Source organism: Aplidium turbinatum, chromosome 2 (assembly GCF_918807975.1).
Source record: "Aplidium turbinatum chromosome 2, kaAplTurb1.1, whole genome shotgun sequence".
In the NCBI taxonomy this organism is placed as follows: domain Eukaryota; kingdom Metazoa; phylum Chordata; class Ascidiacea; order Aplousobranchia; family Polyclinidae; genus Aplidium; species Aplidium turbinatum.
Window position 1 is genome coordinate 31320730 of NC_137473.1, and position 26034 is coordinate 31346763.

At 38.1% G+C, this 26034-nt stretch overlaps 2 protein-coding genes across 4 annotated transcripts in view; both read right to left on the minus strand.

Moving 5' to 3' along the window:
- Positions 1 to 18320, minus strand: part of LOC145787347 (uncharacterized) — a 35281-nt gene extending 16961 nt beyond the window's left edge. For all 3 annotated transcript variants that reach the window (XR_014291390.1, XR_014291389.1, XM_082599078.1), the window contains exons 1-3: positions 17759 to 18320; positions 17187 to 17378; positions 9331 to 9458 (exon numbers count right to left, since the gene is read on the minus strand). Coding sequence is in view for 1 of the 3 variants with exons in the window: in XM_082599078.1 (XP_082455204.1) it covers positions 9331 to 9458; positions 17187 to 17378; positions 17759 to 18289 (851 nt within the window). In the remaining 2 variants the exon portion in view is untranslated. The remainder of the gene's footprint in view (positions 1 to 9330; positions 9459 to 17186; positions 17379 to 17758) is intronic.
- A 12-nt stretch (positions 18321 to 18332) lies between these two features.
- Positions 18333 to 23901, minus strand: LOC145787370 (ciliary microtubule inner protein 1-like). The gene is made up of 2 exons (XM_082599105.1): positions 23892 to 23901; positions 18333 to 21685 (listed from the first exon to the last, which is right to left on the minus strand). The coding sequence occupies exons 1-2, from the start codon at positions 23899 to 23901 to the stop codon at positions 21285 to 21287; spliced, it is 411 nt and encodes a 136-aa protein (XP_082455231.1). The 3' UTR covers positions 18333 to 21284.
- Positions 23902 to 26034: the final 2133 nt, after the last annotated feature.

The following is a 26034-nucleotide window of genomic DNA, read 5'->3' on the forward strand; positions in this document are numbered from 1 at the left end:
AACCTAGTATTTTGTGTGACTATAATCAATTAAGCCTATAAGGATCATTATACTTACGTCCTACATTCGTCTTGTATATTCACATGACATGACAGTTGATCAAATTTGTTTTTATATAATAATCTATTGCAATAGTCCCATTTATATAAGCCCACCTCGGGAGTGGATGATTTTGGGTTTATTATGCAGGGGACAATTCTCTCCCACTCTTACACAATTAGTAATTGCAGACTGTACCAAACTGGTAGGCCTACTGCTATTTTGCATTTATCAAAACAATGCTGGCATTCGCACAACGATCTAACCTCTTAGTGTAATTGTGTAATTTATTAAGAATCGATTTCGCTACAGTAATAGCATCTTCAGCTAGCACATGTAAAAAAGAAAATTTGAAAAATACGTAAAAAGAACAAATAAAGCAAACTCCGATATTATCAACACACATAAAAATTCTATTTTAAATAGATGGTTGAAGATAAAATTAAAATCAAAACCCGCAAGCCTAAATCTAAAACTGGTGTTCTGCCACGATTTCCAACACTATACTGGTACAAAATTCAAGAAATACATAAACATTATCATCCATCAAGTAAATTACAACCGTTCAACAAGACGAATGTACAAAGAAAAACGCAATTTAGTTTACAGTTCACTGCCATAAGTTTACACTGATATAAAGTCAAAAAGAATAAAGTGTTAATGGGCATGGTTGAATAATCTACACTACTCTGTACCAAACTGGGATGGATAAGCGAGTGGGCTTAATAAGTGGGACAACTGTACTTAAAATCATTTCATATATTTTTCCCAAAACAAACAGCAACATCAGAAGTTAAGATTAACATGATCAAAATAAGATGACTTAATAATTAAGTTATGCTTTCAAATTGGCTTGAAGATGGAGACGTGTCAAAAAAAACAAAAAACAATCTATCGCAATTGTTTCATGATGACTCTCTACTCCAGTGGCTCTCAACTGGGAGTCTGTGAAAGTAACTTATGCAAGTTTGCAGCATGATTGATAAATTATGGCATATAAAAATTGGTTCTACTTTATTTGTGTTCTACAGTGATTCTTAAACGGTGCGTCGCAATGCCCTGGTGCATCATTTGAAATTTCAAATGGCATCGCACAAAAGTTCGGTATCTTAACTAAAAAAATTCGATATGAAAGAGTTAAAACTTTAATGAGGCTATGTATGTTCAACTTAATTCCTTTGAGACAGCAGATTGCTGATCAATGCTTATTATTGCTTAACTTAGACTGCTGACTAGCGTTTGTATTTCTATCCACACTCACACTTTTGCCATGACTGTGATTACAAAGGTCGCAAAAATTCTGCTAATGCTCGATAAAAATTATGGAAAAACATTAAATCAGCACATAAATTACTGACTTTTGATCCTGTGTGACAACATATAACTCATAACATAACTTTGTCAATATCATCAATCGTCATAAGTGCGTCGTGAATTCAGTAAATTCTTCTAAGCATGTCGTTTCGAAACTTATAAAACATTTGTTTCCATAAAGAGATGTGATATAACATGATGCGTTCTACAGTTGCAAAGTAAGCTAAACTATCACAAGATGTATAAAGTGACAATCTGCTTTTATTCCGACGTTTTGTCGATCAGACACGACTGACTTAGAACTTCAAGGACCTAAACCTGGAAGTGACTACCGTTAAATGGGGTAACTACGATAATATTTTTAATGTTTTATGATGTAAAAATTTAAATACCAATTGGAAATCAATAAACTTCTGAATACAGTCAACCCTCGATTTAACGGACAAATACGGACCAGCAGCAGTCCGTTGCTGGAAAAAGTCCGTTAATCGAAAATACCGTACTCCCACTACTGTACAGTGTACAGTCAAGTACTCTGCTATAGCGTAGACCATCTGTCACCGCTTAATAAACCAAATACTGTACAGTACAACACAGTAGCAGTTTAAAGACACATGAAATGCGTTCCTTGTTTGTATTTTGTATAGCCTGCGCGACTACAGTACACAGGTACATTTACAGTACACAACTTAAATGTAGATTAATCTGAGTCAGAGATGATCATCAACTCATCATGTCCATCCTCCTGAACATCAACCTCAGGGATGGCGGGACGATGACTGCAGCATGGGCATCATTGTTCAGATTTTCAGGGGCAGGTGGGATGCGTAAGAGAGATGGAGACGACACAGATGGGTTGGCTGGAGCACCATGTTGAACAGGGCGGCTAGGAGCAAAGAAGCTGTTGATTTTTGTCTGGCGACCCCCCATGTGCTGTTCTTTGATGATATGCTCCCTGATCATCCTGAGCTTCCCATATTGGTGCGCCACCTCAGGTAGTTGGCTGTAGGCGGAGTAATCAATGAGGGCATCGATATAACTCCGTAGAGTTGACAACTTCACCTTGGGGACTTCAATCGCCTCTTCCTCGTCACTGCTTTCCTCTTCTCCACCATCCACCACAGATGCCACTATGTCGGCCTCAGACATAAAGTGATACCCTGGGTCCAGATCTAATTCGTCCAGCCAGTCTGTTATATCATCGATGGAGGTAGATACCTCCCCACCACGCTGCAACATTTGGAGAAAATCTCCTGCCTCTATTCCTTCAAAGTTCCTTCAAATGTCTTCAAAGTATAACCGATGTTGTATTAGGGGCAGATAAAGGACCCTTATCTTGCCGTCAGCGCTTACAAGCTTCTCTTCACTAGGGTGCGCTGGGTAGGGTGGTCCAAAAAAAACTTTTTTTGTAAATGTTAATGTCTCACCCTAAAATATTGTTACCATTGATGAGAAAATGATATATGTGAATTTTCATAAAGATTGGTTGATATTTAGGGGTTGCTACCGGGGTTCAAAGTTTTGTCGTTTGCCCCCATTTTAACGTTTTAAGAGGATGTGATACAGATATGATATGATACGGTACAGTAAAAAATATGGTACAGTGCCATGGCATATTGCAAGAAAAATACAGTTTAATAATTACTCTATATAGTCTGTTTATAAACTCATGTACGTCTGTATTACGAATTATACTAACTGGTCTACATATATATACAAAATGTGCGACTTTGTATACTTGTGTTTAAAGTTCAGAGACTAAATTTGACAATCAATAACAGCTTTAGAAGACAGTAAATAAACTACATGTACAAATGTACATGATGTAAACTAATATACATAGTACATACATAGTTATTACCCTCTAAACCAGGGGTTCTCAACCGTGGCCTTCGGCCCCCCAAGGGAACCACAGAGCGTTCTCAGGGGAGCCACGATAAAAAGCTTCATTAATAAATTATAACATGTATTGATGAATTATAACAGAATTGTGACACAAAAAACACTCATGTAGGTGTTAGTATCGTAAAGCTAGCTAAAAGCATGTTTTTTCATCATATGTTCTATCTCACTGCATGTTGCATCATCTTTTGTGATTGTAACGTAACAATTAAGGATACGCTTGATTTACTAGCGTAGTCTATTACGAAAAAGAAAGCATTAAATCATTCGTTAACTGTTTTTATTGATTTCGTTTCATTGTTCTTTAAACAAATACATTTTTATTTTGCTCAAGGGGGCCATGGTCTTTTAGAGCCACAGTCTGGGGGGCCATGACTCAGAAAAGGTTGAGAACCACTGTCTAAACCCTTGACAGCCTGTTTCACCCTAAAAGGGTAATCATCAGAAAGTCCTCCTTTTAGGTTAAAACAGGCTGTCAAGGGTTTAGAGCAGTGGTTCCCAACCTTTTTGACCTTGCGGCACCCTATCGAAGAGATAAATAGTTTGCGGCATCCTGGCAAAACTGGGTCAATTTTATGAGATTTCTGTATTTCAAGTAACTGTATGAAATAGCACAGAATGAGTTGTACAGTATAGCGCGCATAAATAAATGTATTTATTCAAAATTTAGTGTGAAATTTGGGCTTGACTTCTTGCACAAGTCCCTTAATATCTCGAGGCACATTCAACAAAGCCACCCACATTTCTTCCTCGACTATAAGCAGTCGTTCTCGTTTTTTTAGTTTTAATGTTCGTTTGTACGGAAAATCCACTAATTTGGAGACCCAATTGTAATCGCAAAGCAATTCACAAAATATATTCATATAAGTATAAAGCAGTGCTCCGCAACCGGTGTGCCGCGGGATAACTATCATCAGAACATACTTTTTGAAAAGAAAGGAGTTTTTATGTTTTAAAAATTCTCGCTTTACCACTGCAAGACAACTCAAACTCTAGCTAGACTTCCCACAGTGCATTTATGATTTTTTTGCCTCACATTGAAGTTTTCGCAATGGGAAGGCTGCCCTAGTTTTAAAAAAGGCTGGTTAACGTGGTAGTGCGTTTTTAGAAGTCAGGCTAGGTCATTTTGAATTGTCAGTTAGCAGTGTTTAATGAAAAATTTCGTAATATTGAAAGCACAGCTATTAAGTGTAGTAGCCAACGTTTTGTCAATGGCGAGTCCATAACAAACGAGTAGCCTAATTATTTTGCAAAGAACTTCCAGCCAGGAACGAACGACTGGCCAGGAAATTTTTAGAGTGACCAACGAGTTTTTCATAACCCATGGTATCCATTGGAATAACTGCATCAACGTTTGCACAGATGGTGCTTCAGCAATGGTGGGCGAAGGAAGAAGTTTAGCTGCATGGGTAAAACGTCAAAATCCAGCCATTCAACTTATGTATTGCTGCTTACACAGGGAAGCCTTGATGATCAAACATTTTACAAGGGAGCTGACAGAAACAATGAATGACTGTATCCAAATTGTTAACTTTATTAAAGCAAGAAACAAGCGCAAATATCTCATTAAAAAGATGATAGTTATTTTTTACATTTTGAAAATGTGTCGGCCGAATTGTGCCGCAAAATTTTAAAGAGTTTTTAAGTGTGCCGTGAGTAAATAAAGGTTGCGGAGCACTGGTATAAAGAATAAATCAATTATAACTTAGCCTTTTCTCGATTAGCTATGTAGGCTATCGTGTTTGTATGCGCAGGTATGGTATCCCCCATGCAAAAGTTTCTATTTTATAGTGGTTCGCAAACAATCGTGCAATTTTATAATCGTGCTGGGTCACACAATCCGATAATCCATCACTGCAATTTGACTTTGTGCGCCGTGAAACGCAAAATAAAATCATGAAACCTGGCAATAATGATGCGTTTCAAACGTTTTTATGGAAAAAACAGCAACGATTCAAAATCTCTTTCACGCTGTTATTCCTGGGCGAGAAAACAAAGGCTTATTGTGGATTAGAGTTAAAATAAATAAATAAATTCCACACTTAACGGGTTAAAGTTAAAATATCTCGCGGCACCCTTGAGCATTGCAATTGGCACCCCGGTTGGGACATTGCCGAGCGTGGAGTGGCGTTGATCACGGAATACAACACATTACACACATGTGACGAAGAACAAAAACAGTATCTTTTGCGTGTCGTCGCCGATCACCGTCAGCGATATCCAGACTGCAGTAGAAAGACCCTCGCGCAATAATTCCTGTATGTAGTTTATTTGTTGTATTCTAAAGCTGTTAATGAATGTCCAATTTAGTCTCTGAATTTTAAACACAAGTATACAAAGTCGCAGCGGTGACGCGCTCGCTTTCCAATTATGCAATCCTGGTTTGACTCCCGGCTTATACTGGTTGTTGACAAACACCGCCCACGCCCACCTCTACCCAGGGTATAATATATTGGGTGGGCGTAGTTGCTGAAGTAAAGGCGGCCGAGAGAAAGGAACTGGCCACCCTACTCTCGTTAGTGCCGAAGGCTTAGTATAATGAGAACCTCATCCCTCGATGCTTGTATTCAAGTATGGGACTCACCTTTACCTTATACAAAGTCGCACATTTCGTACATGTACACCAGTTAGTATAATTCGTAATACAGACACATGAGTTTATAAACAGACCATAGAGTAATTATTAAACTGTATTTTTATTGCAATATACAATGGCACTGTACCGTATTTTTTACTGTACCGTATCATATCATATCCTCTCGAAACGTTAAAATGGGGGCAAACGACAAAACTTTGAACCCCGGTAGCAACCCCTAAATATCAACCAATCTTTATGAAAATTCACATATATCATTTTCTCATCAATGGTAACAATATTTTAGGGTGAGACATTAACATTTACAAAAAAAGTTTTTTTTGGACCACCCTAGCGCTGGGGCATTGTCGAGTATTAGAATCGCTCGTACATCATCAGGAGAAATCTTCAGCACTTCTTCTTGATATTTCCGAGTCGCAGGCACAAAATGCGAGAAAAACCAATCAGTGAATATTGCAGAGTTAAACCAAGCTTTCTTAGAGTTGTAGTAAACTACTGGCAGGTCACGCTCGACGTTTAATCCCTTAAATGCCCGTGGTTTCTTCGATTTGCCCACCACGGCTAGCTTCAGTCGGTGAGTACCGGTGGCATTGGACCCGATCAGGATCGACAGCCTTTCCTTGCTTGTCTTCTTCCCCTTGGGCTTCTCCTCACACTGACGGACTTGAGAATTCTTCGGCAGAGAACGCCAAAAAATTCCCGTCTCGTCTGCGTTATATACTTGAGATAGGCTGAGGCCTGCGTCACTAATCAGCTTTGTTAATTTTTCGCGAAAGGGGGTCACACTTGCCGTATCTGCATCACCAGCCTCGCCATGCAGAACCTCGTTAAATAATCCGTGGCGATTCCGGAATCGCCAAAGCCACCCATCACTGCCTTTAAAATCGGTTAAGCCAAGACTGGTAGCAAGTTTAGCAGCAGCTGCGATTAACTCTACTGTCCCACGCACATTCACTCCACTGGACCGTTGTTGAACGTACCACTTCATAACTGCTGCGTCCAAAGATTGTTCCTTACCCATCTTCATATGTTTTCTGTTGCTCACTTTACCACCCTTGGAAGACGCCGCATCAACACAATAAGACGTAGCGTATTTCAACAGCTTGTCCTTGCTCTTCTTAATGTCTGAGACTGTTTGTTTTTTGACACCATACTGATCGCAAACACTCGCAACGCTGGCCCCTTCTTCAAGCTTTTTGATCAGTTCTAGTTTCTGCATCACCGACAAGTTCACACGTTTACGTTTTTCATTTGGCTTAGACATAATGCATCGTACTAAACACAGGCAGGTTCTAACTGATTCTAAGGTGCACCGAATGAAGGCTCTTGCTAACAGAGTACAGTACAGAGTACGCTGATAGATCACAATACGTATTGTGACGTTGTGAGAGACAGCTTTCTAATCTGATGAATTCCAAAACAATAAAAACCGTTCTTTTGGTATATACATTCTTTTACTCATAGATCTGCGCATATTGAGTCCGTTAAATCCGAAGTCCGTTAAATCGAAGTCCGTTAAATCGAGGGTTGACTGTAATGACATTTAGGGTCTTGCCTATCAGCTAAAATTAAATTTTTTTTTTTTTTAATTTCTTTGTATTTTTTTAAAACTTCAAAAAATTATTATAGTTACCTCAATGTTGGGGTAACTATGAGATGTGAATATTTTGCAACAGCTTATCATTAAATCCTCTCAGTGGGGCTTCAATGATAACAAAAACAAATTTAAAAAAAAAGAAATTGTATGTAAAGGCAAGAAATTAGAAACTCAAACAAGAACCTTGCAATATCATACTATTGAATATGCAAATATACTATTTTGCACCCATTTAAAAGAACGCAGTGCTGTACAAATTCAACATAGAATATTTACAGAATGTTCAATATTAATATTAATCACAGCAGCAGTAGTAGGCCTAGACCTATTTTATTGCAGTCATTGTTATGCAGTCATTGTTACCCCCATTGTCGTAGTTACCCCAGTTGACGGTACCTGTCTAGCATAGCAGTCAAAACACAGGACCATGTTGCTGAAACCAACTAAACATGCAAAGATGAAAATTTAACTAAGTTCTAGAGTCTAAACAAAAAATTATCGCGTGCAAACTTTGAACTAGAAAAAGGGGGTTTAAATGTTAACGATCAACAAGAAACATAATGGCAGAGAAGAAAGTGAACGGTATGATTCATGATGAATCGAATTGTGTACGCACTACTGCACAGTGCACACTGCACAGTTTACAATCAGCATGAAACCAATTTAAAAAACGTCAAATAAGCACTTACAATAGTTATTTGTAGATAGCAGGAAAGGAGATGCCATTATTGCGATTCATTACATGAAGCTTTTAATTTTTCATTTGGCATGTTTAGTTAATTTCAGCAACATGGTCTTGTGTTTTGCCCTGCTAGACAGGTAGTCACTACCGGGTCTAGCTTCCTGAATACATCAGTCGTGTCTGATTGACAAAACATCGGAATAAAAGCAGATTGTCACTTTATTCATTTTGTGATAGTTTAGTTTAATTTGCACCAGTAGAACGCATCATGATATTTAACTAAATGCCTGGTGAACAGCCTCATTCAATCAGATAAAATTTTATAATGAGCCCGCAACTGCTTCAAAGGCACCAAAATGGTCCTCCAAGACCAAAAGGGTTGAGAACCACTGCTCTGTGACTTTCTTCCATCAAAACAGAAAGGGTTTAGAACAAATGTGTTTCTATGCGCCAGTTTTTAAAAATTTAGCAATTATATTGTTATATTATTGTTAAATTTAGCAACTATATTTGTTTGTTTATTTTTCACGCTTGGCAAGTTTCAGGCAGAGCTCATTGATTGACCATTTTATATACACAATGTACGCTGTACACTCGAACTAAGATTTATTGAGAGTATTTTTCCTTTAAAAAGATTAATTTAATTCCAGCTATTGTGTGTGCCTAATGAAATAATGAACCTGCAAACACTTTGACGATATTCAAATGATTGCCTTGTTTAAAAGCTAGCAAAATTGGACTTTTTATTCTGATTAAACGTTTGCAGACGTTGAATCAATGTAAAAAGCATTAATTAGGTTAGAACTTCAACCCAGAAAGTGGTGTAAAACAAAGTAATTGTATGTGAAGTATGGTATCGTTTGGTTTTGATTGAAAAACTCTTCCCCTTAGTTTAATTTTGAAACATTTTTTTGGGAAGAGACATACGGTAATTTATTTTGATCGAATAAAATTCGCTTCAAACATATCTTAATAGGACAAGCGTCAAACCAATGCTCAAGGATTATCAAGAGCATGGGGCAGTGTTAACATAGCTAGTAACATGCGAGGTAACAAAGTGGACATCATCATGGCTACAAAGATACGGCAAAGAAATAAAGATATCTTGAATCTTGATGTTTTGGATTGAAACTGGTCTTACAGTTGGGCTGCCATAGTTTATCATATTATATTCCTGTACACAAGGCTTGTAAACTTTACCTGGCATTCAAGTCCTTTATGATTTGTGTTAGTTTCAAGTAAAGTAAACTATTTGATTCGTTGTGCTTGTAAAAATGGTTAACAACGTCTTCCACAGATTCACTGGAAATTATTCCATTTTGCTGCAACTGAAAGTGAAGAACAAAGTTATAACATTGTTTGTGTAGTCTAGCGTGTTTTCTTATCACAGGAAAATGCCTTGTGCAAAGTGGAAATCACTAAATTGATTTAAACCATGATGGCTGCAACAAATCTGAAAGGTTAAGAGGATGTAAAAGACCGTCAATTAACGTTTGGTGGCACTGAGACTACCTTCTTGTATGCAGCACATGGGTCCTTGCAATGTATAACTCTGTTAGGAAGAATGTAGGCCTCCCATTTACGATTTTGTAATATCAGTAAAATTTAGCAATATATGCAATACTATCATGATTTAGATTACAGAGATTATTTCAGAAAAAGGTTCCCACAATCAGTTATATATATAGTATTACACGTTTTACTATTTTCATCAAAACATACTCAAATTCTTCTAAAACCACAGACAAATCCAGTTGAAGATGAAGATACCACAAAAAAATATTACTTCTTGGTAGAGATGTACCTATACCAATATTTCTGATACTGATATCACTTTTTTAGGCCGATACCAATCCCGATATTTTTGCTGATACTTTAGTGTTGCAAAAAGAAACAGTTTTGGTATTTGAAAGAGTTAAATTGAATGCTAAGTTTGATCTTATTTGCGTAAAACCAGTACCGTAGCACTAACAGGGAAGAGGATCCAGGATATATTTTAAGACTTTGCCCTGGATGATTTTAAGAGCCCATCATCTTTCCTAGGGCCTGAGAAGTTGACAAAACCATCATTTATTCTTTGGATATAACGCGCATTAGGCTACTCAGAAATATCTTGATTGGGAGTATGAAGATCTCTTTGGTACCATGCCCAAATTATCCACGCAACAGCCTGACATAAATCTATTAAAAAAACTTTTGATTCAACATAATTTATTTTTAAAAATTCATTATCCCTTTGTAAAGCATTTTTTGTTAGGTTTATTTTGCGTGTCATGTGAGCGAAAGTGAATTTTCCCTTGGGCCTTTCTTTCTTACTGTAATACCAAAACTTTACAAATTTTACTGCATCTTGCTGTAATAGCCTACTCGTAGAATCTAATTTTGTAACCAACCTTGCCTTATCAATATTACTCGGAGATCAAAGCCAGACATTGTGACGTAAGACTTGAACTAAGTTGCACGTAATTAGTGTAGAAGTACTGGTACTCCAATCGATTCTTAGTGAAGAATTTACCTTTGTTACGCTGATTTAATGTTATCAATCGTTGAAGCAATGTAAACATCGAAAGTTTTTCTGCTTGAATGAAAGCTAAGGGATACAGTATTCACATTTTCTAGATGCGCGGGAGATTATATTCTCGCAACAATTGTTCGTACTATGCATGCCGATTTGTATCGCTAGTTCCTGTGTTATTTCTCGGCGGACAAATATGACCGATCTAGATGGTATTTCCTGCAGACATCACATGCTGTGACGGCGGACATGACCGCCGTGAATTTTGAGGACTGTGAATCAATGTAATATGTGACTAATCTGGGATCATGATGTTGCATTGATGAAAAACTTAATAGAAAACACAAATAATAAATAGAGGAGAAATTGAGTCTCCTTCACAATTTAAGAAAAGAGCAACACAAAACTGCTGAAATTAAAACTTTTTCCTTGAGTGAAAAAACCACTGTAAGTAACAATCCCAAAAGGTGCACGCAAGAAGTCATGGGAGGGTGAGGTATCAAAATTTTGAACAGGTTGTCATTTTTTTTATATCAGTGTGGCATTAGTTACTACTTTAAAAAATCTATATTTTTGCTGACTAAAAAATCTGCAGCAAATGCAATTTCTTTACATTTTTAGTATCGGCCAAATTTAGCTGATATATTATATATATGAATCCTAATACTTGTTCCCGACAATTTTCACCAAATCAAACGTCATATAAAAACCGTTCAAGTCTACTGAATATTACGTCATGGAAATTCCTAAAGCATGTGCCAAAATTGCACCAGCGTTCATAAGAATTGTGTCAAACCTGTTTGGGCCTGTTTAAACAGGAAATATTACATCAGCTTTAAACACCTGTTGGAATGACTTCATAAATTGTCTTTCATTATTGCGTCACAGTACTGCATACGTGAATTTGAGATATTGCTATCTATTCTGGTCATTCGTAAAATGATTGTTTGAAAGTTGGCCGCACATTTAACTGTTGGCTTAGTGCTTGCTAGCTGGACAAAGGTTCCGTCTTTTATCCAAGTAATCTGTTCTGTAGTGACAGTTTTCAGTGGTGTACGCGTTGCACCCCCTCGTTTTCGGTAGCCGTGGGCTAATTTTTACAGAAATACACTTTTTGAAAAGAAGTTCAAGTGTGTGTTCCTTCGGTCATTATATGCAGACGAAAGGATCCGGGAACTTTAAGTTACAATTTTCCCACGAAGAAATTATGGTTTACCGCTGTGACCATAAAAAATAAAAGACGATTCTCTGTCTAGTGTTTGGCACAGAAGCACTTAGAAGCAAAAAAATAAAAGACGATTCTCTGTCTAGTGTTTGGCACAGAAGCACTTAGAAGCAAAAAATAAAAGACGAAGTTTGTAGTTGGTAGGCTAAGAAGCACTTAGAAGCAAAGAAATAATAAAAGAAGATCTTATTGGTTGGTAGTCTAAAGAAGCAAAGAAAATTAAAGACATTTCTTCTCGGTAGGCAACTGAAGAACTTTAAGCTAAAAAGTAAAGACATTTCTTCTCAGTTTGGTACAGAAGAAAAATAACTTTGACATTTATTGGCAAGAAAGAAGATAAAGGCAATCCATCTGTGCTTGAAGATTCAAGTGGAAGAATCCAAGCAAGTTTTGTGGACGTTTGGACTTCACATACTCGTACAGTTACGGTATTGTGCATTTAAATTCTTTTTTGTATTTTTACGGTCTTTGCAGTTAAGTTTTTTATAACTACTGTAATTTGTGTGTTTGTGTAACTTAATTTTTTAATTGTTAAATTTAGCCCTAACATTTAATATGTCTACACTCGGTGGTGACAGGGACTCGACCGCCGTCGACTCGACTGAGTTTAAGCCTGATGATGTTCTTTGCGGTCGGGCAGGCCATTCTGGGGAGGGACCCATTAACGATGAGGCTAAGTCAGTTCGAGAGGCCCGGCATCTTAGACGGGATATTTTGACTCAAATTGGGAAACTTTCTGTGGCCCTAGGTTCTTTGAGTGATAAGCAGGAACTGTTAATTTTTCGGTCTAACTTATCTACTTTAGAAGAGGAATTACGGCATTTCCATGCTCTTTTGAGTAAAATTGTTAACTCTGCAATCTTGGCAGAACTTCGTGATAGGGTAGATCCCGAATTTAACTCGTTAAAAAATAACTTCGAACAAAAAGAAAGTGAGTTGTCAGATAGGTTGGATGCTGACATACATCCTGAGGATAGCGCCTCAAATGTAAGCACTAGGATGTCTGAGAGCTCGTCACGGATAGTTGCACAAATTAACCTACAGTTAAGACGAGAGGAGCTCCAGATCCAAGCTGAGGCCGAAGCGAGAGCTGCTGAGGCCGCCGCGAGAGCTGAGGCCGAAGCAAGAGCTGCTGAGGCCGCCGCGAGAGCTGAGGCCATACGAGCTGAGGCCATCGCGAGAGCTGAGGCCGAAGCGAGAGCTGCTAAGTTCGCACTCAAAGACGCTCAGTTGAGGGCCGAACAACGTAAAGAGGTAGTTTTAGCTGAATATCGTTCTGAGTTGGGCTCCCGGCGTAGCTCTAGGAAGGGCTCTTCTAGGCATTCCAGAAGTGAACATCAATCACAGTTTAATTTACCTAACCTTTTCCACACGCCTGTTCAATCCGTAAGTGGACCTGTACAATCCACATGTTTTCCAGCTGTTTCAGGAGGTCTCGGGGCCGCGGCTAAGGGTCTTCCGAAGGCTGTAGAGCCAAGGTCTGCAAATTACAACCGAACTCCTCCCCCAGAGCGTACAGGTCACGGGGCCGCCATTAGCAGTAATGCTTTGCCCCCTTCACAGTTTTCAGCGCCGCTAGTTTTTGATCGCCCAGCTACACGTAATTTGGGTGGTTGTGAGAGGCGTATCGCGTCTCCTGATTTTAACGTGTGTGAGGATCGTGATCGGGCTGTGCATGTGACTGAGCCCACTCAGCCCCTTAAGGGATATAGCTTGTCTTCTCCCGCTAAATCGAGTTCTCAACAGCAGAATTGCTTTTTTGAATACCAAAATAGTAGGACGTTCTTCGATAAGGCGGCCTTGATTGGTTACGATGGTAATAATATGCCATTTGTCTTCTTTAAAAATCGTGTTATGGCCTTGATGGCAGCTTCGCCCTTTAAGGGAACTCGTTTGACTTTGTTGCAAGCAGCTTGTGTTAGAACAGCTGCACAAACGATTGCTAATTTGGTTTCTGACACTCCTGGCTTGTCAGAGGAAGACAGGATAGAAATGTCGTTAGCTCGCTTGTCCCAACGTTTTGGAGTTCGTGGAGGTCTTTTCGCAGAACCAGAAATTAGAAAGTATCGCTATGGTAGCAAATTGACTTCTATCTCTTCCAGTGATTTGAAAGAGTTTAAAGATGAATTGTCGCAGTGTTTGCTTTACGCGAAAGCTTATGGTCAGCGTGATAAATTAGAAGGACGTTTTGTTTTGGATTTGGCTAAGCGACTCCCGTTTGACGCTAAGCAGCGTTATCTTGACTTTTTAGGTGATCAGTATGGTAGCACTGAGGAACCTACCTTTCAGAGTTTGTTTGAATTTGTAGTACGGGAGGAAACGCGCAAGTCGACTGATTTTAGCATTATGCTAATGGGCGATTCTGGTGAGTTGCAGCATTTTAAAAAGTTTGGCAAGGGAAAATTGCCTTCATGTCCGGTTAGGCAGACGTCGGTAAAACCCCATGATAATGTGATTTCAGGGAGTTCGCAGTACTCGACTGCTGTTGGCGCACCGCGCGGCGGTGTGGCCAGACGTAGTGACATACCGGCATGTTTTTGTTGTTCGTCACGTGGTCAAGTTGAATATCATTTTTTGTCTAATTGTAAAGAATTTTTGCGCTTGACACCTAAAGGTCGGAGAGATGTCATTGTGAAAGCTGGAAAATGCTTGAATTGTTTGCGCCAGCATATGGTTAAGGACTGTAATCATGCAAACAACTGTCGTCAGTGTGGGCCTAACAACGATAGGAAACACTATTTTCTTCTGCATGATTTTTATGTGACGTCACGTGATTCTCTGGATTCGGTCGGTAAAGATGATGCTGGTGCCAGAGTTCCTGTGCGTAATGTTAAGATTGGAAATGTTAAAGCAGCCTTTAACCGCGTTACTGCTGCTCGTGTTTTGAATCCAATGACTGGCAAATCGAAGTTGGTGTATTGTCAGCATGATCCTGGTTCGCAGTTGACCTTTGTTTCGAGTGACTTGGTGTGTGAACTTGGTCTTAAACCGTATGATAAAGCGTCGTTTAAAATGGATACTCTAGCTGGTCAGAAACCTACTTGTGCTGAACTTGTTAAACTCAACATTCAGTCGTTAGAGACGAATGAACTGTTTTGTGATATAACTTCGGTGGTTAACCCAGCTTGGGCTGACGATGTTAAGACTTTACCACATAAGCAGGATTTAAGTAGTTTCCGTCATTTTCATGACGTGAATATGTTTCATTTGAATGATTGTAGTACTGTAGATGTACTGATTGGAAACGACAACGCTTATTTGATGTGGGCAAAAGAAGAACGTGTTGGTGAAAATCGCAGTGAACCGCATGCTTTACTCACTCCTCTCGGTTGGTTGGCTTGTGGTGGTAAGTCACCCTTAGTTGAAAGCGTTGCTAAAGTGTGCAGAGTGCAGACGTCTTCAGAGTCGGATGTCATGTCTGGCTTTCAGCGTAAAATTGAGTCTCGTGATATGGAAATAGCAGACCTGAATAAAGTCATTCAGGATTTGACTTTGCAAAATGAAACCTGTGAATTGTCTCGCAATGATATTTTGGCTAGAGAACTTGTCGAACCGAATATTGAGTTGAAAGATGGTCGATTTGAGATACCTGTTCCGTTGAAGGAAGATATTGATTTACCTAACAATTTTGTGTTGGCGTCAGATAGAGCTGCTGCTTTAAGGAAGAAGGCTTTAAAACAATCTGAATTTCGAGGAACTTGTGTAAATGATGTAATGTCTTCTTGCCCTGACTTGTCTGACTTGTTAAACCCTCTGGCAGATGTCTTGGCTAGATTTCGGCTTGAAAGATTTGGTTTCATGGCTGATGTGACCAAATACTTTTTTCACATTTTGGACTCTTCGATACGTAAGCCCAATTTTATTGAACTGCTTATGTACACCAGCAGTGCCGTTCGGATCGTGAACGAACGCCCTTTGGTTCCTTTGAGTGACGACCCTAGGGATTTTACTGTCATTACCCCTGCCTCACTTTTGACCCCATACTTAGACCCATACTGTGCTGTTGGGCAACCACATGATCGTGACCAACTAAGAAGGGATTATCGGTTCAATTTGTCACTTTCTCAGCAGTTTTGGAGCAAATGGATCGATTTTTACTTGCCAGGTCTTCAGGGCCGGAAAAAATGGCTGAAAATGGCCGAGAATTTGGAGCCTGGTCAACTTGTAGTGGTAGGTTCTCTCCAAGACATTGGTAAACGTGGGAAGTATCAACTTGGGAGGGTGCATGAGGTAGTTCCACAAATTAGGAAAGGGAAGCCTGTGGTTCGTAGAGCCAAAGTTGCCGTCTGCAACTATGATGAGAGTACGGGGAAAGTGAAAGTAGACTACGTGTTGAGGGATATTTCGTGCCTCGCCCCCGTAAAGAACACCTAAGTGTTATGGTTTGAGCCTGGTTTTGTCTGCGGTGGCCGACCCTTGTCTGAGCCCAGAACAGTCGGTTATTATCGCAACCATGGTATATAGCGTCATTTTTTGCGTGTACCTAATACCTATGGTACCAATTTCATGTATCATCGTGTTTATTCCGTATTGTTGTTCATTCTTTGCATGCCCTTTGTATTTACGTATTAACTTAAACGTGAGTGATTCAAACAATTTGTGTATCGTGTGTTTTTATTCATTGGCTCACAATTGTCGTCATTTCTTTTTAGTTATGCCATGTCAGACTGTCATAACTAGGGGCCGCTATGTTCCCGACAATTTTCACCAAATCAAACGTCATATAAAAACCGTTCAAGTCTACTGAATATTACGTCATGGAAATTCCTAAAGCATGTGCCAAAATTGCACCAGCGTTCATAAGAATTGTGTCAAACCTGTTTGGGCCTGTTTAAACAGGAAATATTACATCAGCTTTAAACACCTGTTGGAATGACTTCATAAATTGTCTTTCATTATTGCGTCACAGTACTGCATACGTGAATTTGAGATATTGCTATCTATTCTGGTCATTCGTAAAATGATTGTTTGAAAGTTGGCCGCACATTTAACTGTTGGCTTAGTGCTTGCTAGCTGGACAAAGGTTCCGTCTTTTATCCAAGTAATCTGTTCTGTAGTGACAGTTTTCAGTGGTGTACGCGTTGCACCCCCTCGTTTTCGGTAGCCGTGGGCTAATTTTTACAGAAATACACTTTTTGAAAAGAAGTTCAAGTGTGTGTTCCTTCGGTCATTATATGCAGACGAAAGGATCCGGGAACTTTAAGTTACAATTTTCCCACGAAGAAATTATGGTTTACCGCTGTGACCAATACTCCAAAATTGACTGATCACCGTTATCGATGTATCGGTACCGTACATCTCTACTTCTTGCCTTACCACTGACAAGCCATCTTCGCAGTGCTGTGCTGTTATTGAATTTGTTTCACTATTCTTGAAGAAACTGCTTATTGAAAGCTTGTTTTCCAACAGATGCTGTGCCACTACTTTTAGTGTTTGCATCAGGGAAGGTGGAACAGGAACTACAAGTGTTTCAGTTTGTCTTGATATACTTTTTTCACCCTTTGATCGCTGTGTAAACAAACAAACATAAAATATAGTATGACTAATGGCACGGTGTTGATATCATATCATTCATAGCACCCTATGGCCTAATATGCCAACTGCTTATATTAATAAATAAACTCTTTGTTTCTTAATTGCAAAGTTATTTCGTACAGATGTCACAGAATAATTTTCATCAGATAGAAAAACAAACAATAGTTTATTCCACTTAGAGTTTTTTTTTAATTTGAATGCAAAATCATTATTAATTTAAGTTGTTAACAAAAAATGGATGATGATAGTAGAACAAAATATCAGGGATATCCCTGCAAAATATTCGTTCAAAACAGTTCAACAAACTTACAAACCGTTTTTCAAACACTGATACCACTTTCACTACAATTTACCGTTTCATCATTTGCATGTTTCTGAAGTTGCGCAAGCACTTGATCTTCTAAGCAAGTTCTTTCTGGCTTTCTTTCCAACCAGGAAATGTTTAGCCCAAAACTATTCAAACCTTCTCGCAGCTTCTTTCTTTCATTCAGCCAATCGTGGTAATTTACTTCAGCACTCTCAGAGTTTTCTTCAGCTGGTTTCTTTGCAGGTTTAGAAACAGAAAACTTGGGTGCATAGTAAGATGGTAACACAATGCCATTTGGTAGATTAGATGCATTTTCTTCCACTGAATGTTTGGACTCTACATTGCTAAAAGGATTTCCTTCAACATAATGAAGTCTGCGAATATTTTTTTGCGGCCCAAAAACTTTATATGATGTTCGGTAAAAATGGCTGGAATAAAGATCTTTTTTTCTATAACGTTTTAACTGCTCATCTGTGGGCAGTAATTCTTCTTCATAGGTATTGAATAATTCTTTTACTCCAGCAGTGTTACCATCTTGAAACACATCCGGCAAATTATCAGGTTCAGTTAAAAGCATCTTACTTTGAACATTATTAAATTTTGTGACAAGCAGCTTAAAATCTGAAGATTTAATGCATGCATAACAATTTCTTATTGAAAATATAACAATTTTTGGATGTACTGTATATATATAACCATAACAAAAACATTGAACTTCACAAAAAATGCAGAATTTATGGTTATGTTAGCGCCATTAATAAATTTTGGGAAAAAAATAAAACATTCAGAAATTGTTGTTTATGTTTAAAAATAACGTTGTAGGACATTTATGATGGAAAACAGGCAATACATAGATAATAATAGGCTACAGTATACAAAGAAAAATGGAAAAGTGCATTGTGCATTCTATAAAAATTACTAATGTCTAAACTCTACAATTTGAATAGGTCACTAATAACGACGCAGTCTTATAAAAAGGATGAAAATACAGTAGAATTTATCCAATTTGTCATCTCAAAGAGGTGATGAAAGTACTGGCATATGATATACTTTAAACTTCAACCCATTCCACATGAAAGAGCAAAAAAATAGGCAGAATACACTAAGGATGTGCCGATTAATCGGCATCGGCATCGGAATCGGCAGGTATCGGCAATTTTTGGAGAATCGGCATCGGAATCGGCATCGGAAAAAATTGCCGATTCTTTCCGATTCTTTATCAAAGTTTCCTAATTAAAAGTAGCGCGAGCGCGTGGAAATGCCGATCAAAGAACGGCTTCTTTGAACAACCGCATTAGCGTCAACTAGCATTCGGAGAGCGGTAGTCTAAAACTCTAAATTATGACGATTGTCCGCCATTTTGTAAACTCTTGTTTAGTAGGCGCGAGATCAAAATACTTTCTTTCTTTGAAATGACGAAAAACGTTCAAAGAGAAAGTCAGACCAGATAAAATATAAAAGTTGAATGAATACACAACGGTTAGAAGTTAAAGGAGAAATGGATTATTACGTAATAGTTATTAGCTTGCAGTATGCGATGCGCTAAAAGCAAGTTAAGAGAAAAAGCGAGGGAGTATAAACTGCAAAGAAAATGAGAACAACTGTCTGAAAGATTCAAAACGCTTTTGAAAAAAAACAAAGGGCGTCAATGGAAAACAACGTGTGACTGTGAAGTTGCAAGTTATATTTTTTCAGACGCTGAATTGCAGTGAATTAATCTTGTCACTTAGTAAACACGTGAAAAAAGATTACCTCGTTTGCGCAATAATCACTCGATTGTTTGTTCAACGCATGAAACGGACTATGTTACAGCCAAATGCTGTCCCGGCTCTAGTCGGCATTCGGCAAAATTAGGGAGTTTTCTTTGATCTGTAGAATATACCTTAATGCAGACATTTTTAGCGCAGCAAGAAGAGAAATGATTTGGTGGAAAGCAAACAATACTATGTTTCCTGAGCTGAGCAAAATTGCAAATAAATTGCTTTCGTCACCACCATCGTCGATCGAAAGCGAACGAATTTTTAGCACAGGTGGCAATATTTTTACGCCTCAACGGAACAGACTTACTACAGCAACTGGTGAAAAGTTGATGTTATTGCATTTTAATTTACGTGCCTTTAATTTTGAATATTAAAAAGCGGAAATGTTCTTTGAAATTATTGTTTAATCGTTGTAAAATTCGTAGTCACTGAAAGTTGCTTAATGTTAATTTACAAAGCAGAGAGAAGTGAACTCCAAGTATAGGCCTATTACGCTTAATGCGTTCAACAAACAATCGTGTGATTGCGCAAACGTAATCAAACCAGCTACCCGGTAATCTTCACGTGTTTGCTAAGCAACAAGATTGGCTGCAACTCTGCAGTCAAAAACAATACTAATTTCTTCACAAGATGTTTTTCTTTTTTCGCCTATTGATGCACTTTGAATGCAAGGCTGGTGTGTTACTTTTTTAAAGATTTTTGTATATTCAATACCGCTGCGTTCATTTTCTTTTACACTCTAGTCTTTTTCTCTTCTTGTTTCTGGCACCTTCTTGAATTCTGCGAGAAAAATACTGCAAACCGCACAAGATAATATTTTGCACATTGCATTAAGCTACGTTTATTTTACACTCTGTGAGCAATGGCGATTTTTCTCTTTTCCCTGATTTTCGCAACAAATAAAACGCGTGTCTATCACCACTTTGTAGCGCGCAAGAAGCGAAGAACTACCATAAAAAATCACGCTGTCTAGAGCAGGCGACAAAGTGAACGCTTTTAGACATTTCAAAGGCAGCAACTTGTAACAAAATCGCAACCACTTGTAGAGCGCCAACTAAAAGCAGCTTTAATCATTTAACCAAAGAATCGGCATCGGAATCGGTATCGGAATCGGCACATATTTAAGAATCGGCATCGGAATCGGCATCGGCAAAAATTCTGTAATCGGCACATCCCTAGAATACACCCTTTGCTTCTATTACTCATGTTACAGTCAATTAGTCATCATCGAGCATTAAGAATTTCACATGTGCATACAATACATGATATTTGCATTACATTGTAATCTGCAAAAAGCAAACTAGTGAACAACTTCATTTTCTTCAGAATCAAAAACTGATCAATTCAGTGATTTATGCAATGCTGCCTGAATAAATGGAAACGTGAACAGAATTGAAATTCTACTGAAACACAGATATATGGCATCACAAATGGCATTAACGAATAACATCAAACCTTCTGTATTAGCAAAATTTTTATAAATCTCTTTGCAAAAATGGCTTCTGTCAAATATTGCAGTCGGCATAATTAATACAACACAAGCAAACATATTTTATGACAAGTGATATATAAACCACACAGGCACAACCTAGGAGTATATAAGTCCTGAAAATCACACTACCAATATTGACTTGATCTATCAACTGAGCAGCCGTGTTGATGATCCGAAATGCTAATGCAGTAGCTGACCAACAAATCAACAACGAATTGCTTTTAAAATATGTTAGCAAAGATATTAGGCTTAACTGTCGTGAACTTGTGTTCTTTTCAGCAAATTATACTCTTAAGTAGTGAACACAAACAATAGGTTGTTTAAATTATTCCTTCCATCGGCCACTTCAGCTGCCTGACAAGACCACCTTTGCCTTTGGTGTAAGATCCATAAATTTCCAATTTACAATCTGACTTTGTGGAACGCCAGCCTATTAGGCCAGTAGTAGTTTTGGGATAAGGCGGTGATTCGCCAACTTTAATGTATTTTTCAATAGGAGTAATAGGTCGTACACGAATCTGTTCGGGCAGTTCTACTTTTGACTGTTGTGGTTTTGGCGGCAACACTTCATCTGCTAATTCTTTGTATGTTTTCGTCATGAATCCCCAATTCTGAGGCCATTTTTGAGCTGCTGACCGTTCCATGTCAACATGACTTTTCCATATTTCATCATTGCCAACATAATTGCAACCAGCAATATGCTTTCCTACTTTAGGGTTAGCTGCCATACTTTAAAAATGCTGAAAACAGTACAACAACACAGCCAGTATAATTACCAAACATAATTATATACAGTAGTAGATATAACCTTCAATTAATTATAGTCATGTGATCCCTCAAGCATTAGCTAGCCTTTTTTTCCAATTCATTAACACTAGAAGTCTGTGGAAAATGTGGGTCTGCTACTATTCGGTGAGTCCGATTCGGTTAGTTCCTAACCTCTAACCCCTAACCCTAACCCCTAAAATGGCAATGATAATTAGGCTACGGTACCTGATAATTTAAAAAAAAAATTGAAAAAATCCCCCGTTAAGGGATCAGACTCACAGAATCGGACTCACCGAAACGGGCTATTCCGGGAAAATGTATACCTATAATAACTCCAGCATAATTGCCTGTTTAGAGACGTATTATTATGCTTGATTCTTAGGCTTTTCATGATCTTTGTTTGGTACCTGCTCGATCTGCCTTGAGATGATTTTGAATTGGTCGATTGAAACATTGTCAGTGCACATTGCACAAAAGACGATGTGCTCTTTAGTTGCAGTTTTGGTTGTTCAATCTTTGGTGAGGTGGTTCTCGCCTCTCGGCCCTTGTCAACATATATCTGGTTGACATGCCAATGTATGTCTGGTTTGCGTCAGGCAAACAACTAAACTTATAAAAAAATATAGTTTCGGGAGAGACTTTGCTTTCTTGTACCAAAGACAGGCAAAACACAACAATACAACAGAGTTGAGCATTATAACAATATATTTTACATATTATTTACAAATAGTTTTAACAGTCGAATGTTTTCGGCTTAACTTAAGCCCTCATCAGGAATCTGAAAATATTTATATACGGTATGTAATAAATTTCAATTTTTTGAAGGTAACTAGATAACTGACTATAAGGATTAAGAAATATGCAGCAATTGAACCAGTTGTATTGTTGTGTCTTGCCTGTCTTATAAAAAAAAAGCAAAGGGATGGCCTCTGAGTTCCTTTATTTTTCACGCAATCAAGCATGGCCTACCAGAGGTTTTTGTCCGCAACCAAGTTCTTGCGCCTAGCAGCTAACATAAAAAATCTATTAAAAATTTGTGTTTTTGAAAAATCCACTAATTAACAGCATTTTTGCATTCACTCAGCTCAGGTAAAAACAATGCAATCAAGGTCCTGAAACGCATTTATATTTAAATGCTCTGGTTCTCAAGTGGGCTAGATGTAGAGCTAGTCTTCAAATTTGTTGGTCGACACTGAGTGTTTTTGCAAAGTTTTATCAGTGGTATTTCTCGGAGTGAAAAGAAGTAGGCTTATGAAAGACCAAACATGGCCTACTGGCATGGTGGTTTCAGAGGCAATGGCAACCTGGAGCTTAGAACCTGAAAGGGGATATTCAGAATATTCAGGATGAATGTCACACAAAAACTTCTTTTTTATAAAGTTAGCTAGATTTTTTACAGCCCTGGCCCCTGGTTGAAGTTTTTCCTAAAATACGCATAAAAATAAAATTACTAAAATTTCCCTCTTTGGTACTGTCCTTTGGTTTATCAGTCATAAAGGTGTTTAAAACTTTATTGTAAAATTGAGAAGGGTATCCATTTAAATAAAACATATGTTTTAATTCTTCACTTATTTTTCAAACAACTTTAAGACATGGTGCTCGGACCACAAATCTAAATAAAACTTAAGCGATAGAAGAGCTAGCCTGCCTTGCTCCAATTTCCAAACACACATTAGACAGAAATCATCATTAAAACAGAACGCACAAACAAATCCGCTCCTATGCTTCACCAACCTGTAAATACATCTTGACAATACAATTGAAGGCATTGAAAAAAACAGTTACCTATTTAAGACATGGTGCAACCTATTTCGTACCCCTGAAGTCTGAACACTTCATCTCCGATTTCGCCTCCAGAAAAGATTGAGAAAAAAAATACAATAGAGCCAAAGTCACTGATTGGAGTTGTTGAAAACATTTCAAACTTTTTCCCTTGAACAGATCAAGGCAAATACACAGAAGCGCCGAAGTCGTTGATCGGAGTTGGCGTTGCCGGAGTTTCCGAAACAGTTCACCACACTAAGTATTTTGAAATAATAGTCTACAAACTGAATTTTGGGTTACTAGGGTTACTTTTATAAACCAAGCCTCACTTTCGGGTTAGGGTCATCAAATTGAAATTGTAATGTATCCCCTCCACCTCCATTACAAACGATCACGAGCTGCCATACTGGAATGATCTTTTCCCTTTCAACTAACATTTCTAGACAAAATTACAAAGAAAAAGTTACACTTATTTCGTGGTGGCCCATAAAAATTCAATGATTAATTCAAGGAAAAAAATTTAAAATGTTTCAGGGAATTCCGATTAGCGACTTCTGCTTTTTTCTATTTTATTTCTCTCAATGATCTTTTCAAGGGACAAAAGCGGAGGATGAAGTGTTCAGGGGACCAAATAGGTTGCATTCTCTAAGACCAGGGTTGTCGGGTCCATTTATGGAAAAAATGCCAAACAACTGGTCAAAAAATGCCAAATGACCTAAATGCCAAATAGGCAAAATGCTGCAAAATTGAAGGTTTCTTCATTAATAAGTAATGATTTTGCAAAAAATGGATAAAACTGCAACAAAGCTCAGCCTACACTTGCTGCTATCGCACAACCTAGCTATCTTCATTCTTGAGAGTACCGTATTCTTCAGAAAAAAGAATTTTGAAAAAATGCCAAACAGGATTTTTTCATGCCAAACAACATAAAAAATGCCAAACTTGTGAAATTTGGCATTAAAAATGCCAACCTAGTTTTCCTGTCCAAGACAGTGCTTTCCAACCGCTGGGTCGCAAAGCTATTTCAGGTGGGTTGCAAAGCATTTCTAAATGTTGCTGAATGTTAAAATTTTCTAAAAAATACCGACATTACTATGGATCTCACAAGCCACAGTTTGGTCTTGAACAGTACCGTACTGCGCCTTCGGCCTTCGCAATCGCTACTCCTATCTTCATTTCATTTGTTGACTTTCCATTTTCATGAATTGTGCACCCTGTTTTCTATTAGACCGGGAAATTATTGCATTATCATTATGTAACAATTATGCAACAATGTAACAATTAGATGTGTTGTGTCGCATTAACTATTTCAGTACGTACGCCAGTAGTAAAGATGCCATAATAAAGGGAGCAAGTCTTGTAGGCGCAGACAGTTAGGCGCCGGTCAAATAGGCGCGCACACTGTGGCGTCTGGATATTTAGGTGTGAAGCACTGTGGCGCTCGTTCATTTGGGTGCCATTCCTAGTAAGTCTGCAGATTGTATCAGCTTTGACAGGTAGGGAAATGCTTTTCACATAAAATGTTATATTGAATAGAAAAATATGTTGTTTTGTTAATGCGCGTGCATTTATTTGTTGTTGGTCAGGGCTTCAGTGAGTGAAGCTGCTTAAACTGGCAATGCTTTTCACACAAAATGTTATATTGACCAGAAAAATATATTGTTTTTTTAATGGGCGTGTTCGGCATTTATTTGTCATTAGTCCAGGTTTGCGTCGGCGAAAACTTTATCAATAAATTATTCAAGTTTCCGAACATGACTGAGTTCACTTTTAGTTATATAAGTCAAATAATAACTACACTAAACATCAGTAAAAAATATACCGTGGCCTATATTCAAGCGGGTGGTAGGCTTGAGTGAAGAGTACCTTAGTTTTTCGTCAAAGCCCCGACTAGGTTCTGCGAAAGCTGAGCTCATAAAATCTGCAAACTTTACTAGGAATAACACCTAAATGAACGGGCGCCACAGTGCTCCGCACCTAAATATCCAGACGCCACAGTAAGCGCCTATTTGACCGGCGCCTAACTGTCTGTGCCTAAAAGACGTAGACCCATAATAAAGATGTCATATCTCATTGTGGATCGCACAATAAAACGTGCATTAAAAGTGGGTCGCGAACTGAAAAAGGTTGGGAAGCACTGCTCTAAGACAGTGGTTTCCAACTCATGGGTCGCGACCCAAAGTTGGGTCACCTGATAATTTTTTTGGGTCGCTTGTTTTTCAGGCATGTTGTATCTTGGGCGAAAAAATAACAATAAAAAAAATTTAAAACGTGATAAGATCGATCACAAAACTGGAAAATATAAACACAAGTCATGAAGCGTTTCATGTCGAGACATTGGAAAGCTTTGTAGCATGATCGTAGTGCAAGAAGTTTTAACAATTTTTGCTTTTATTATTGTTATTATTATTATTAAATGTAAACCCAACAAAAATTTCAGTCTCAAACATAAATTAACTTGACAAAGTTACGGGATATAATATTGGAACATGCACTATACGTCACGAACGCTATGTTGGACAAACTATGACAAAGTTT